Source organism: Scleropages formosus, chromosome 9 (genome assembly GCF_900964775.1).
Source record: "Scleropages formosus chromosome 9, fSclFor1.1, whole genome shotgun sequence".
Taxonomy (NCBI): Eukaryota; Metazoa; Chordata; class Actinopteri; order Osteoglossiformes; family Osteoglossidae; genus Scleropages; species Scleropages formosus.
In genome coordinates this window covers 16,545,349-16,560,606 of record NC_041814.1, presented here as the reverse complement: position 1 = coordinate 16,560,606, position 15,258 = coordinate 16,545,349, and the positions used below count along the sequence as shown (strand labels likewise).

The 15,258-nt window shown below is 42.1% G+C and overlaps 1 protein-coding gene across 1 annotated transcript; it reads left to right on the top strand.

The window, feature by feature from the left end:
* The first annotated feature begins 843 nt into the window (after nt 1-843).
* Nucleotides 844-3,845, top strand: LOC108935380 (thiamine transporter 2-like). The gene is made up of 5 exons (XM_018753951.2): nt 844-993; nt 1,489-2,245; nt 2,623-2,815; nt 3,272-3,413; nt 3,684-3,845. The coding sequence occupies exons 1-5, from the start codon at nt 844-846 to the stop codon at nt 3,843-3,845; spliced, it is 1,404 nt and encodes a 467-aa protein (XP_018609467.2).
* The last annotated feature ends 11,413 nt before the right edge of the window (nt 3,846-15,258 follow it).

Genomic DNA, 15,258 nt, shown 5'->3' with positions numbered 1-15,258 from the left:
CTCACGTGACCGCTGTGCCGGCACTGCTGACGGACTCCCCGACAGCCGTGCATATTTGTAACCTGAATTGGATATCCTTAACCTGGGTCTACCGCATTCCGTGTGTCCTTCCCTCCAAGCCATGCCTCATTGGAGTTTATCCTTCCATGAAAAAGAATGGGAGAGTAATGAGAGGTCATTTGCTTGCGCTTGCGTGTAAGTCTCACCCCAGCAGTTCAAGTGGATCAAGGTCTACCAAAGTGAACCAAGACACTTTTTAAAAAAGTGTAGTCTGCTAACGTGTTTAAAAAAGAAAAAGGTACGTCATCAGCTCGTGTTTATGGTGGGACGCGGCCGCTTATTCTAACTGTGTCACATTTTTTGTGTGCAATATTTATTACTATAGCCTTTTATCCAGTTGCTTACACAGCGCTGGATAATTTTATTCTTCATACAGATGGATATGTTACTCAAGCATGTCAACTATAGGGCACAAGGGAGGGCCCCTACTTTCACTTGAGCAGGTGATGTTTTGAGTTACAGGTGCTCTTCCTTAATACCTACCTGCTGCTTATATGGCGCAATCTGGAAAACCTCGCTTCGTGTTGGACAGGGAAATGCGATATAGCAGTGTTTCAGTGACAGCTCAGTATCCAGTGCCCTTCGTCCCTAGCACTCAATGCTCCCATTTCATACACTTAGGTGCTGCTGAATTCTGCCTCTCTACAAACGCTGACTTTCATACTCCCCTTGAACTTATCTCAAAGCCGTTATCGAAGCTGATAAAAATGCTTAAATGAGTCATGCAAAGCGCTCTGCCTGTTACAGTGGAGAACTTTGATCATTTTTCGAAAAGGAGAAAGCATGAAGTGCTGGAATTCACAGCAGACCAGCGGCTGGATGTACCCCACTGTGGTCATCTGTACTTATGGATTCTTCTCTATGATGAGGCCAGGAGAACCTTTCCTGACCCCATTTCTTACTGGGCCCTATAAAAACATTAGCATTTCACAGGTATGTAAAATCATATTTTCACAATATTTTCAAGCACTGACCAAAATGTTTGGTTGAGTTGCAAAGTAATTTTCTGTAAGGCTGATTATTGAATGCGGGTCATGTTTACATTTCTTCATTTGGCTGACAATTTTTTTTCCAGTGTTAAGCTACTTACAACTATTTACAATTTACAGTTATTTACAATTTGCAAATAACAGGAATTTTTATCTGTTATCTGTTATATGTAACAAACCACATTGTTTTAGGGTTTGCAATTAAGATGTAGATTAATATATTCAGACCTAAACACAAAGTGAGTCAAAATACTTCCATGGAATCTAAAAATTATCAGCTGGTCTTTAATACGGACTCCAAGCATTTATTGTTACAGTATAATGTCAAGTTTTTTGGGATAATTATTATTCTTACTGTACTTTAAAATATACTGGGGTTTATTATTGGGGAAAATATTCAGATGTTTAGTGACATGTGAATTTTAATTTTTCCTCCAAGGTTTCCAGAGAAGTATATCCAATATGGACGTATTCCAACCTTGTCCTCTTGGTTCCTGTGTTTTTAGTGACAGACCTCCTGAGATACAAACCGGTCGTGGTCCTACAAGGCCTGTGCTCCGTAGTTGCCTGGCTTTTGCTCCTTTTCGGCTCAGGAGTCAGAGCTGTGCAGATTGCCCTCTTTGTCTATAGCATCGCTTCAGCATCCGACGTGGGCTACTACGCCTACATCTACAGCATAGTCCACGCAGAGCACTACCAACGGGTGACCAGCTACTGCAGGGGATCGATACTTGTTGGATTCGCAGTGGGTTCCCTGCTGGGTCAGCTCCTCACATCTTTTGGGGCCACGTCCTTTTATTGGCTAAATGTCATCACCCTGCTTTTCCTCTCCATAGCACTGCTTTTGTCCTTTCTGCTGCCCATGCCGCAGAGGAGCTTGCTACTTAATGATCTGCATCCAAATGGTCCAAACCTAGACATTTCTTCCGATTTGGCCAGGCCCTCTCGATTTTCCGTCTTTACCCTGAGAAGGGTTCGCTGGAGATATATTTTGTGTTCTTGGTCAAAGCTGGTGAAGGATTGCAAGGAATGCTACTCGTCAGTGACAATCCTCTTCCTCTCCTTGTGGTGGTCCATGGGAAGATGTGGGTTCTACCAGGTCTCCAACTATGTGCAGATTCTGTGGTCTTTGAAAGAGCCCCATGACAATTTCACTGCTTACAATGGCGCTGTGGATGCCGTGGCAACACTTTCAGGTAAATTTGTACCATTGCCAACATACTGCGATTTTAAAAGATAGACAAAGGGTGCATAGCATGTCAGCCAACTTCACGTAGTCCGTGTGTTACGTATTAAAATAAATAATACAACAGGGTGTTCATATTGAAGTGATTATAATCATAAATCAATCATAAAGTGAATCGATCAAATGTAATAACATTGCTACATCTATTTACTGAGATTGTGATACTATTTTTTCAGTTTGCAAGAACACAATTTCATTGTCGAGCATAGCTACATAAGTGCATATATATTAGAATAATTTCAGCTTTATAATGAAGTGCTGTGAAATTTGAAAAGATTCTTGCTATCGCTGTTAGAGAGTTCATGTGCCTTCTGCGTGAACTTGTAGGTGCAGCCACCTCCTTCGCAGTAGGTCACATGACACTGAGTTGGTCCATGTGGGGCGAACTCGTCCTAGGTGTGTTCTCAGTGGTGACTGCAGGATCTGTCTACGTGATGGATATCACCAGGAACATCTGGATTTGCTATGCCTCCTATGTGCTGTTCAAGTCCTCCTACATGATGATGATAACTATATGCACGTAAGGCATAAACAAGAAATTAATAATAGCAAATGTGAAAAAAATAAGGGGGTGCGGTGGCGCAGTGGGTTGGACCGCAGTCCTACTCTCCAGTGGGTCTGGGGTTCGAGTCCCGCTTGGGGTGCCTTGCGACGGACTGGCGTCCCGTCCTGGGTGTGTCCCCTTCCCCCTCCGGCCTTACGCCCTGTGTTGCCGGGTAGGCTCCGGTTCCCCGTGACCCCGTAAGGGACAAGCGGTTCTGAAAATGTGTGTGTGTGTGTGTGTGTGTGTGAAAAAAATAATAGAAAGAATGTAAAATTGGATTAATTGTTTGTGATTGAATGCAGCAGTTTTTGTTGGTAGTTTAAATTTCCAGACTTATAAAAAAAATAATGCAGGTGATAGTAGTGAAACTTTTTTTGTGAGTCATTCATCTATTTATCATTTTTTCAATATATGTTTTACATAATTTTCTAGGTTTCAGATTGCAAAAAAACTGAGTAAGGAATGTTATGCTTTGATGTTCGGAGTAAACACTTTTCTGGCAACAGCCATACAGACCATTTTGACAGCAGTTGTGATTAACACAAAGAGCCTCCAGCTACCACTTACCACCCAGGTACGTAAACACTGTGGACTGATTGGGTAGATTAACATGGAAACATAGGTGTTTATGTAGCCCCCTTCCATTAATAGGCCATGCATATGAGCTCTGTATGCATACTGTATATGCCTGCTTTACTTTAGTACTTTATATGCTATTACAAAACCCTGGAAATCTTATCAGAATGTGATGGTTCCCCATTGCATAGATAAATAGATAGATAGATAGATAATCCTCTTTGAGAGATATCTCATGATTATTAACTGTATTTTTTTTTTCCCCCAGTACTTCATCTACTCTACCTTCTTTGCAATCATTGCTTTCATTTTCTTGATAAGAGGAGTGTATTCCGTGTACCATGTGAGGCGTTCTTTGTTAGAGGAAAGATCCCCTGGAGGACATGTTTGTGACAGAAGCACAGATCCCCCCAAAAACACTCAGTTCTAATGCGTGTGGACTCGCAAGCCTCGCACCATAGCTGGAGTGAAATAACCACAAGGTCAATTTTACAGTTTGTGTAATTTCTGGACATAACCACAAGAGTGTGCCGAGAGTCTTTGAAAACCTGTGTGTGTGTGTGTGTGTGTGTGTGTGTGTGTGTGTGTGTGTGTGCGCGCGCGCGCATCTTTCCTCACCTTAACAGAGATCTTTGAACAAAAACTGCCAGAAATACAAACCCTGAATTATGTTGTAATGATATCTGTACAAAATAAAATGCCTATTTTTAAAATTTGACCCTTTTTGAATAAAATTACTAAAAGTACAAAAAATTTTAAATAAAAGTCCAAAAGGGTTTCTACTTGTTGTGGACTCAGAAATCATTTGCTGCATTGAAGTCAATGTAAAAGTGAGCGAGCGCAAAGATTACGGTAAAATCCCTACAAAGTCAACGAGTCTTTGTTTGTGCACATTAACGGACGACTTCATTATTTAGCAGAAGCTCTTGCAAGCTTTCGTTATCATATGGAAAATTGGAATCAGTCATAAAACGGAACTTTCCTGGTGGAACTTTGCAAAGGTGCTCAATCCATTCTTTGGTGACATTGCCATCTCTCACTTAGCCATCTACAAAGCTCTAAAATAAGTGATGAGTGTGCAATTTACCCAAGTCATCAATCACACATGCTGAGTGTGCGCTTTACCAATCAGCTGAATGACTACACAAGTAAAACTTTCCGTCATTTTCAAAGTTTGTCGGCGAAGTCGTCCAATCCATAGCTGTCAAATTAATACGGGAGTAACGTCCTGAGCTTTATTTCTACATTGTCTGTTGAATGACCATTGTGATTGTTCCACTACAGCTGAAAACCTTTAAGAGCTACGGTATAATGAAAAGTCCCGTAAACAAAATAAAATACAATTTTGCGCAGGCAGTATAGTTTGGCTTCTCTTCATAATGAAAACATGACTGATTTTGGTCGTTTGTGCGCTCAGGAACAATAGAATAAATGCATTTCAGAAACTCCTGTGAAAGCTCAGTAAAAATGCAAAGTAAATTCCGAGCCCTTGCAAATGAATGTGTATACAGCATAAACAAATTAAAACAGGAACAAATTCATCCTTCCAGTGATGTAACACCCACTCTTGTGGGACCCACAGCAACCTTTCGCATCTTTAATCACATTGTTGCCTTAACAAGACGATGCTGCTCTTATGGAATGCCTGAATGTTTGTCATAGTCTTTTCATGTTTAAAAGCGAATGTATAAATTTAAAAATGCGAACAGGCTGAATAGAAAGTATTACAGCACTGTAGTCAAAACACTCAGGAAAGAGATCCTGAATAGTAAGCAGATAACAGATGTGTTCATTGACATGTTTGACATGTAATTTCTAATTAATGTGTCATTTTCATTAAGTACAAAGTAATCTGTGTCTATGCATGTGCTGCTCTTCATTACAGGGCGAAAAAATAATCTCTTATTGCATTGCAAGTGCAGGATTCAGGAAAATGACATTAGTAAAGAGCATGCTGTCCATTTAGTCCTTAAAGTTCAAAACCAATATATAGTACAGTGTGACATCAACATGACTGATTGGTGTGTTGTTGAAGGTTCCAGGCTTTTATGAATTGTTCTTTTTTTACTAAGTTTGTTGTACACATCACTGTTGCTATTCTCAAATGCAAATGAATTTTCTTAATAAAGAAATGCTATATTTAAGATACGGGGGGTGTGGTGGTGCAGTGGTGCAGTGGGTTGGACCAGGTCCTGCTCTCCAGTGGGTCTGGGGTTCAAGTCCTGCTTGGAGTGCCCTGTGACAGACTGGCATCCTGTCCTGGGTGTGTCCCCACCCCCTCCAGCCTCATGCCCCCAGTTGCCGGATTAGGCTCTGGCTCCCTGCAATCCCATATGGGACAAGCAGTTCAGAAAGTGTGTGTGTGTGTGTGTGTATACACGTTTAAGATATCCTATATGTTTCCAAAACAACTTGAGGTGGTCTATCAGTAAAACCTTGTTTATAAAGGTTTTGTTTTTATACAATAAGCCTTCTCTGTGATGGACTGGCATCCCATCCAGGGTGTACTTCACTTGACCTTGCACCCTGAACTTTTGGGATAGGCTCTGGATCATCACAACCCTGACTTGGACAAACAATAAGGGGGGCATGGTGGCACAGCAGGTTCAGTCAGTGCCTGCTGTGTGGCAGGTTAGGGATTCGAGTCCCACTTGAGGTTCCTTGCGGCGGACTGGCACCCTGTCCGGCGTGTGTCCCCTGCGTTGCCGGGCTAGGCTTCGGCTCACCGCAACCCCACTCGGGACAAGCCGTTGTTGGCGCTGGATGGACGTTAGCGAATGAATCTTGTTTTCTTTTTGAACAAGATGTGTCCAGTGTGATGCTGGTTTCAATTTCAGTATGAATGAAACAGCAAGAGAAAAGGCACTTTCCCATGGCCTTGCTGCTTTATAAAGCTCCCACTTCAGGTGTGACACCTTACAAACAGGTGTAACTATCAGTGAGCAGGCTCTAGTGAAAGCAAAGCCTTTGTCCTTTATCACCTACCTACAAGCAAACACATCCCACAAGCACCCTGCACTAACACTTAATCATAGTGGCGTCACACTGTTTCCTCTGAGAAAAACAGGCCATGTCACCTGCAATTAATCAAGTGTCTTTCAGACGACTGCCTTGCCGTTGCCTAGTCTCTAAACTCTGCTCTGCTTATTATGATGGTCCCTGATGTTCCAGCAGCACCGAACAAAAAGGAAAACATCCCAAAGAACATCCGCAGATGTGTTTACCAAATGTGATGTTGGAAAGTGTATCCTCATTACGCTGGATCCCATTGTGCAGAGCAGAAATGACCTAACTGTTCCTCGAAGGAACTCAAAATGTTTAATCGTTCTTGCTCAGGAAAAAGTAGAACTGACCATCTACTGCTTGTCTGGCTTTGATCCCAACTTCCACCACTGTCCCTTCTGTATATTAATAACAACAAAAATAATTAAATTAATGCAACTCGGTATCATAAATCACACACGATTATTTATCATCATGATTAATGTTACCATGACTTTATTTACTGTACAGCTATCCTGGATTTTAGGCACTTGTATCTAAATGAAAGAGGAATGACATCAGAGCATCACCTAAGTGGACACAAACTTTGCATATGAGTGACCCTGCTTACTAATAGGCAGATAGTGTGGCAATCCCTCTATGTATGTTTTCATGCAGTGGCAACCAGCTTCAGATATGGAGCACATGATTTTTCTCCCTTGTGTTTATTGCAGGTTTTCATAAAGAGGCATAGAGATAAATGCCGTAGTGCTGTAAATGGAGACACCAAACACCATGTTTATTTAACAAAACATTATTATTATTATTATTATTATTATTATTATTATTATTATACACTTTTGCCTGGGTAACTTATTCTGTCTGAATTGTACATGCATTTAACACAACAAAAAACAGCCTCAGAAATCTCTCAGGTCCTTGTAATGTCCCAGTGTTGAAAGTGACCCAGACCATGTGATTCTTCATTTAACACACACACACTTTCAGAACCGTTTGTCCCATACGGGGTCGCAGGGAACCGGAGCCCACCCAGTAACACAGGGTGCAAGGAACACACCCAGGACGGGACACCAGTCCGTGACAAGGCACCCCAAGCGGGACTCGAACCCCAGACCCACTGGAGAGCAGGACCTGGTCCAACCCACTGCACCACCGCGCCCCCCCTCTTCATTTAACAATACCTCCTCAAGTCTGTTTATGACTACTGATATGGAATCAGACTGTCAAACATTTATCTTTATCTAAACCTGGGGCGAAGGACGGTTACCATGGTTACCTGCAAGAAATATTATTTCAAAATAAAATTAAATTTTAATAAAAGCTTGCAATGCTTGCAACAATGTTATTGAAATAAGAAAAAAGTTTTGTCGTACCTGTTCAGCAGGTTTCAGTGTCTATGAACTGCTGTTTCCCTTCCCTTTTTGCACTCACTGCAAGCACGCATAAGCAAATAGACAAAAAATGTTAATGGTTTTTTAATGATGTGGGCAGCCTCTGGTACTTGGACAAGAAGAGGTTTATTTTTTCCCCCATCTTCAGAGCTGGGAGTTTTTTGTTTTCGTCTCCACTGTTGACAGCTGGCTTAGTTAAATAGTTATTGACGTCTGTTGCCTTAGTAACTGGATATTTGTATTGTACCGCTTCCCTCTGTGCTACACCACTCTCTGAATTATGTTCAATGCTGTGTGTCATCCTGGCGAGAGGAGCGTGCTACAAAAATAAATTGAATTGACGCACGTAAAATTTGTCCGATTTTTTTAAAATACTTATAGGAGAGTTTATAATTTAATTGAAATACTTGTTATGAAAAAAAATTGTTGGTGTCATACACTGTTTAGAGACGGTGGTAGCTCATTTACAAATGATAATTGGAAAAACAGCATGCCTGGCAAGGAAAATCTTGAAATAATGAAAAACTGAATGAAATTAAACATTTTAAGAAATATATTTCATATACTTTTCAAAAAGGTGATTCTAAATATATGCTGCTGCTATTGAAAAAAAAACTGTTTAGTTGCTAGCAGCATTAGGGTTTTGAGACATTTTTCATTTTAATAGAGCAATACTTAATTAGAACCTAATCTGTCCTAACAAATAAAGGGTCAAATTAAGATAAATGCATTACTCAAATTAGTCTGAGTCCTTCTCCAGAAATTTTTTTCATAGACTGATTTCAGGCAAAATATGAAATATTGTTTAAAATTTATTATGTATTGATGATTTATTGAATTTCATCTCACTCTGTCACTCTGTCAACGAAAAGAATCAGCATTCTTGAATTTCACTCAGTTTGAAAATTACACAGGCCTGTCGTTCACGTAATGACTCGTTGAGGGCTGGGAAACATGCAGAACATGGTATTGTTATTCTTCATACTGTCACTCCAGCTTCCTTGGCCGGTCTGTCACACAATGCAGACATTGCCTAAGGCCGACAAACATATCGATACTGGTGCAACACCTGAGGCACACGTGAAACCCCACTTCTTGTGTCACTGGATATGCAAAAAGAAGTCCCTTTGTGGCTCGGTCATTTCCTCTCCTTTACTAGGGAACATGACATATAGTGCACACGTATTGTTTGCATGTTTGCAGGGCACTCCTGATCATATTTCCTGTATATTTGATGTTACGTAAATGTCTCCCATGCCCTTGGGCAGCATTTTTTCCCAGAAATTTGAAATATATACAGTACCTTGTTTCCAACAGGCAATTTATATGTGAACCTTAAAAAAATAGCAGGCTATGGACTGAAAGCCTGAGCTTGTGTAGTATTTATTGCCCAGAAATCAACAGATTTTCTGTATGTTGTCAGTAGTTCAATGTAACATAATTTAGTAATCATGTTTGCTTGGTACAGGGAGGAGTAGCTCTGTACTTTACACTTACCTTGCAATCTCTACAACTAAAGAATACTAATAGAGTACAAATAGAGATCTATAATATAGACACATGAATCTAGAGTGTAGTTAATTTGTCATCACCATTTAAGCCAGTATACATCACACAAGTAGCTGTATGTGGGATTTTCCATTTTTAAACAAATTAAAGATTACGCATGAGTGCTTACTGTCACGACAGGCCGAGAGAACCGGGACGGAAAGATCCAAGTGCGGAGTCGTTCATCTGGAGTCAGAGGATCAGGCAAGTTCTCGGTATAGGGGACAGGTAGAGGATTGGTCGATCGGCGGTCGGGGTCAGAGTGGGAATCCATGGGCGAGGTCAGGAGACGAAGCAAAGAGTCGGTCGAACGGCAACCAGAGTTGAAACGAAGATCAATGGACATGGTCGAGAAACAAAGCTAGGGGTCAAAACCGGAGAACATGAACGGAGAACTGGAGATGCGTATGAGCGAGCAGTCACAAGGAAGGGCGGTTGTCCCCAGCGAGATTCCGCAAAGGTATGGGAGCTGAGGAGGGTCTTTCAAAGGGTGAGCGGTTAATCAGGTGCTGGAGCAGAGTCAGGTGTGGGCGTGGACGTGACACTCATGAGATTGGGGGAGAAGTGTGTCCAAAAGAGGTGAGTTTTGAGACTCTTCTTAAATGTACAGAGAGATTCAGCAGTTCTGAGTGACAAATGGAGGTCATTCACCCACATCAGAGCCAGAACCAAAAATCTTTGTGCTTTTGATTTTGGAGCTATTGTGCGTGAGGGGATAGCACTCTGGTTGGGGTGTGGGTATCATCTGTTTCAAACTTTTTAGTGTGCAACAAATTTGCTGTGTGTTATTATTATACACAAGCATTTGCAGGTCAGAGGTGATCACAGCTGAGTGTTCATAGCTATCAATGTATATGGACAGGGATCAGCACCATGATTTGAAAGGATTTCAGATCTAATTTTGAAAATGAAACCTCAATGCTAATGACCTGATAATTCTAGATTGTTTAATTTGCCTGAGTGCAAATCTGTTTACTGAATAAAATGTCAGTACTGTTTTTGTTGCATTATTACAATTATTCTTTATTTACCCCACGCCTTTGTATGTTGCCTTATAAGTTGCTTATCTATCATTGTATGTTAACCAAGACAAGATACCATTTCATATATAAGAAAATTACAATGATTTGCCCAGTCCAGTAGGGTAATCTTACTGCACTAGTTCAGAGTAGGCAAGCTGGTGAAGGGGACTACAGAAGAAGCAGAGAGTTCCCATCCTGCTCACTTCCAGTTCCCAAGAACTCTCTGCTTTAAATGATTGAAAGCCTATTGCTTTGACATCACATATCACGAATACCACAGAAGGGCTGTTCTTTTTCTGTGGATCCTTTTTTGACAGACTTACACACCCCATCCACAACCACCACGACAATCCCCTCTGTATTCCAGGCACCCAGCAGCAAGCTCACAGTGAAACAGTCATGATGAGATGAACCACAAACCCCTGTTCAAAATTATATTGGACCCTCTGCATTTTGTCTGCCAGATTTACACTGGAGTGGTTGATGCTGTAACTTTCCTGCTCTATTGAATAGAGCAGGCAGCATGATGAGGATCATGTTGTGATATATGTCGCCAGGACATCACAAGAGGAGGAAGGGGAGTGGACAATCAAAACATACCGACAGACCGCATCCTCATCACTAATTGTGTATTTAAACCTTTCCCAGTTGGTGGAGGCTGATGCTGAGAAGAAAACCAGAAAACACGTCTCTGTCCATGTGATCCTACTTCCCTGCTCTTCCCCATAACAAATCCCTTACTATTAGCACCCTTCACCAATCACAATTTTTTTCTAAATACCTTGATTAAAACACAAATTGACCATTGCCTGTGAAGGGCAATGGGTAGCCGTGCAGTTAGAGCTCCTGCCTAACTCAAAAGATTCAAAAGACCCTACCTCAAAAGTAGATTTTATCCCCACCTTCTGCAGTGGTACGTGGAACAAGGTACTTACCCTGAACTGTGTAAATGTGTCAATAATAACACTGTAGGTCTGTTTGGAGAACATATAAATATACCTTGAGTCTGTCCTCTGTCCTGCAACTACAACAAACCAAGCATTTCTTAACTTCTCCAGCAGTCAGCACCATACAGCCTGGGCTCTGGGGAAGAAGCTTAAGTCAGTGGCTTGAATTAGTACAGGGCCCCTCAAGGTGTAAACAGAATGAGCTGCAGCTCATTTGAAAAGACAAAATAGATGATGGTTGACTTCAAGAGGTCCAAGACACCCTGTGTTCAGTGCCCATGGTTGAAGAAAATGTGGAGGCAGCGGGGTTGTACTGTTGCATTTGGGTATACTTTGACAAGCTGGAGTGGTCTAGTAATGACGAGGCTCTGAGCAAGAGAGGCAAGAAGTGTCTTTAATTTCTGAGGACGCTCGAGTCTTTTGGAGTATGTAAGTCATTCCTGCAGATGTCATACAAGTCTGCTGTAGTGAGTTTGGTCTTCAATGTAGTTATATGCTGGGCCAGAGACATTACCAAAAAATCGTTTCAACAGAGCAAATAATCTAATCAAGATGGCTTGCTCAGTCCTGGGAGATAGGATAATCTCTCAGGCGGAAGTAGCTCGGAGAAAATGACCATCATAGATAATGACTGTCAACCTCTGCAAGCCACCCTAACAGCAAAATAACCAGTCCCTCTGTTCTGTGTGAATAATGTTTTTGTAATGAGCACAAATCTTCATGTCACATGGCTAGACATGTAAGAAGCATAGAATGAGTGATGTACAGACATCAGAGAAAAAATATTGTTATTGGGTAAATGTGTTTCCTTGTAATTACTCTTTATGATAGCTAGAATGAAAAAATTGTGTGTTACGTTGTTAAGGAAGTTCCCCTTACTATTTATCATCTTTTGAAAAGTGAGTTGATAAGTCACTTGGAACTACAAATTGTTCAAATGTCAATATTAACAAAAGGTTACCATCAGTAGCTGGACTGTGGGTATAGGAAACTCTCATCAGATCCCTGTGATTTTGTCTTCTTGATCGTTTACTCTGTGTGTACTAGGCACTCCCTGTTTGGCAGAATGCCAGTGTAACTCACTGAATTAAACTTACTCTTAGTAGCGACACTATCTGTTTTTTGTTGTAAAGATCAGTCTGATGGATGAGTGTGCTGTACAGTTTTCTGCTGAAGTCCACTATAGGGATGGTACAAGGCTGTCAGAGTGAGTAACTTTGAATAGAGATTATGTAGAAGTAGAGTTATGGGTTTCTGTACTGTTTTTGTTTTCAGCATAAATCAGTTATTCAGGGGTAATGGGGCAGCTGGTAGCACAGTGGTTATAGCTACTGCCTTTGGACCTAAAAAAAGGTTGTAGGTTCAAGTCTCACCTCCAGCTGTAGTACCCTTGAGGAAGGAACATACCCTGAAAATTACTCCAGTAGAAATTACCCAGCAGTATAAATGGGTAGATAATTGTGAGTATCTTAACACTGTGAGTCACTTTGGAGAACAGCATCAGCTAAATGAGGTAGTGTAAAACTTAAATTTAAACTACTCCAATGGACAGTTCATGACCACCAGTCAAGCAAAGACTTCCAAAGAACTCTTTAGTTACCATGATGGGTTTCTGTGCCGCTAAGTTTCTTAGAGTCCACAGTACTGTTGACTCTGAACACACATTACAGTAAACTACATATTGGCCCATGCCCTTCCCAAGCCAGGATGCAAAAGGAGGGGGGTTGGACGTGAGGTTAGCAGCTCCACCTTGTAAAACCCTGCAATGCCACAGAAATGCCGGCAAGAGTTTTAAAGGACTTTTCGGCCCTGGGAGAAGATGTATTTCCAGCTGGAGCTAATATGAATCCCATTGGTGAAAGCCAGATTAGCCTGGAAGCCACCGGGACGATGACCATCATCTCGACCAGGACCACCATCACCATCATGTTCAGACATGAAGAAGATGGGATACATCTGGAGTCAACTTGAGAGACTGGCTCAGGACCGGGATGTCCGGAGAGCTCTTGTCAGTGGCTTATGACCCAGGCGGGGTCAAAGGAGATGATGGTGATGGCATACTGGCCAAAAGAATCCCATTAACAGTTCCTACATACAGGAGTGTATAAAATCCCAAAAATCACACTAATTAGGTATAGTATTACATTAGTACTTTTGTGGCGCAGTGGGTTTGGCCGGATCCTGCTCTCTAGCGCATCTGGGGCTTGAGTCCGGCTTGGGGTGCTTTGTGGCAGACTGGCGCCCTGCCCTGGGTGTGTCCCCTCCCCCTCCAGCCCTGCGCCCTGTATTGCCGGGCTAGGCTCCAGTTTGCCGCAACCCTGCCCGGGACAAGCAGCTTCAGACTGTGTGTGTGTGAGCTCTTACAGGTATTTGGTCACAAACTGAATAAACACCACTTGTAGGCATTATGTATCATATTTTGAATGAACAGCATGTGAAAATTATATTTTTAAGCTTAGGTTCCGAGCTGTTGGTAAGAAAACACTTTGCATTTGTTAAATTTTTTAAGGAAAGAGCTGGCTCGGTGTCTAGTGCCATCCTCTAACAGTCTCTGGTTTACAACTTTCAATCTAGCCCCAGCTCCATCAGAACAGAGGCTGTGTGTGTTTCCTCAAAGAATTCTGCCCCCCCGCCTGCATATTATAAATAGAAATAGTATTTGCGTTCTCTTGCAGACAATTTACAACTGCTATGTTAAACAGTCACTTTGGCACACTGTAGTAACAACTGTTTGCTCTCACAACAAGATATATTCATTTATTTATGCATGCTCTTGTCCTCTTTTATTGCTGTGTACCGGTTATACCAGATATGGAAAGGCCCCATGGGCTCAGGTTTTTCTTTCTGAAAACCATGATACCCTGGTACCATTGCAGGATGTCAGAGGCCATTCTTACATTCCAGTGTCATGGAGAATCTCTTCTAAGCAGCTTTGCACAAGATTACCTCCATGGTGGAGGGAAGTTTCCAGGGAGAGGTGCCTGATCAATGTTAGCTAAAAGAGAAATGTTAACTGTAGGGTCTGCCTGTTGTTTCAGAAGGAGGAGCCACACCACCAGCTCTTGAAATATCCAGAGAAAGGTTGAATGTCAGTGTCTTCTCTGTATTTACCATCAGGTTCACCTGGGCAGTGTGGTCAACGTTTGTATGGGAAAAACTGGACAGAAGAGTGAAACCAAAGCAACCCACAAGTGTCCTCAATCTCTGGGAACAGCTGCGAAGATGTGTGGTACACGGGGAGATGGATCATACACACCCTTATGCAGAACACAACGTGCACATGTACAGTACGCCGAACACAGCACAACAAACACACATATACGAAACACATGAATATTTCCCTAGGGAGCGCGATGCATTGCTATAGGTGCTTAGCAAGGAGGTACAGTACACACACACACATTTTCAGAACCGCTTGTCCCATACGGGGTCACGGGGAACCGGAGCCTACCCGGCAACACAGGGCGTAAGGCCGGAGGGGGAGGGGACACACCCAGGACGGGACGCCAGTCCGTCGCAAGGCACCCCAAGCGGGACTCGAACCCCAGACCTACTGAAGAGCAGGACCCGGTCCAACCCACCACGCCATCGCGCCCCCTTGGAGGTACAGTATAATACTGATATATTTTCAGGTGATAGTAAATGCATATTAGGTTTTGTAAATTTCTGGAATTGTCACAGCTTCAAAATTACGCATATGCTGTTCAGTTGCAGCTATTTCGTCGCTCATTGCTATTCTGTACGTGTAGTCACGCTGAAAAAATGTGAGTTCTGCAGTAAGCTGCTTCTGCAAAAGACAAGAATATCTTCCCATTTCAAAAGACCGTGCGACGAGATGTGCTGTCAGCTGCTCGTTTCTCATTTTAAACTGGGATTGCATCAGGCTTCTTTTCTTAGTTTGTATGGTAACAGGCACGGCACGGAATGTGTTA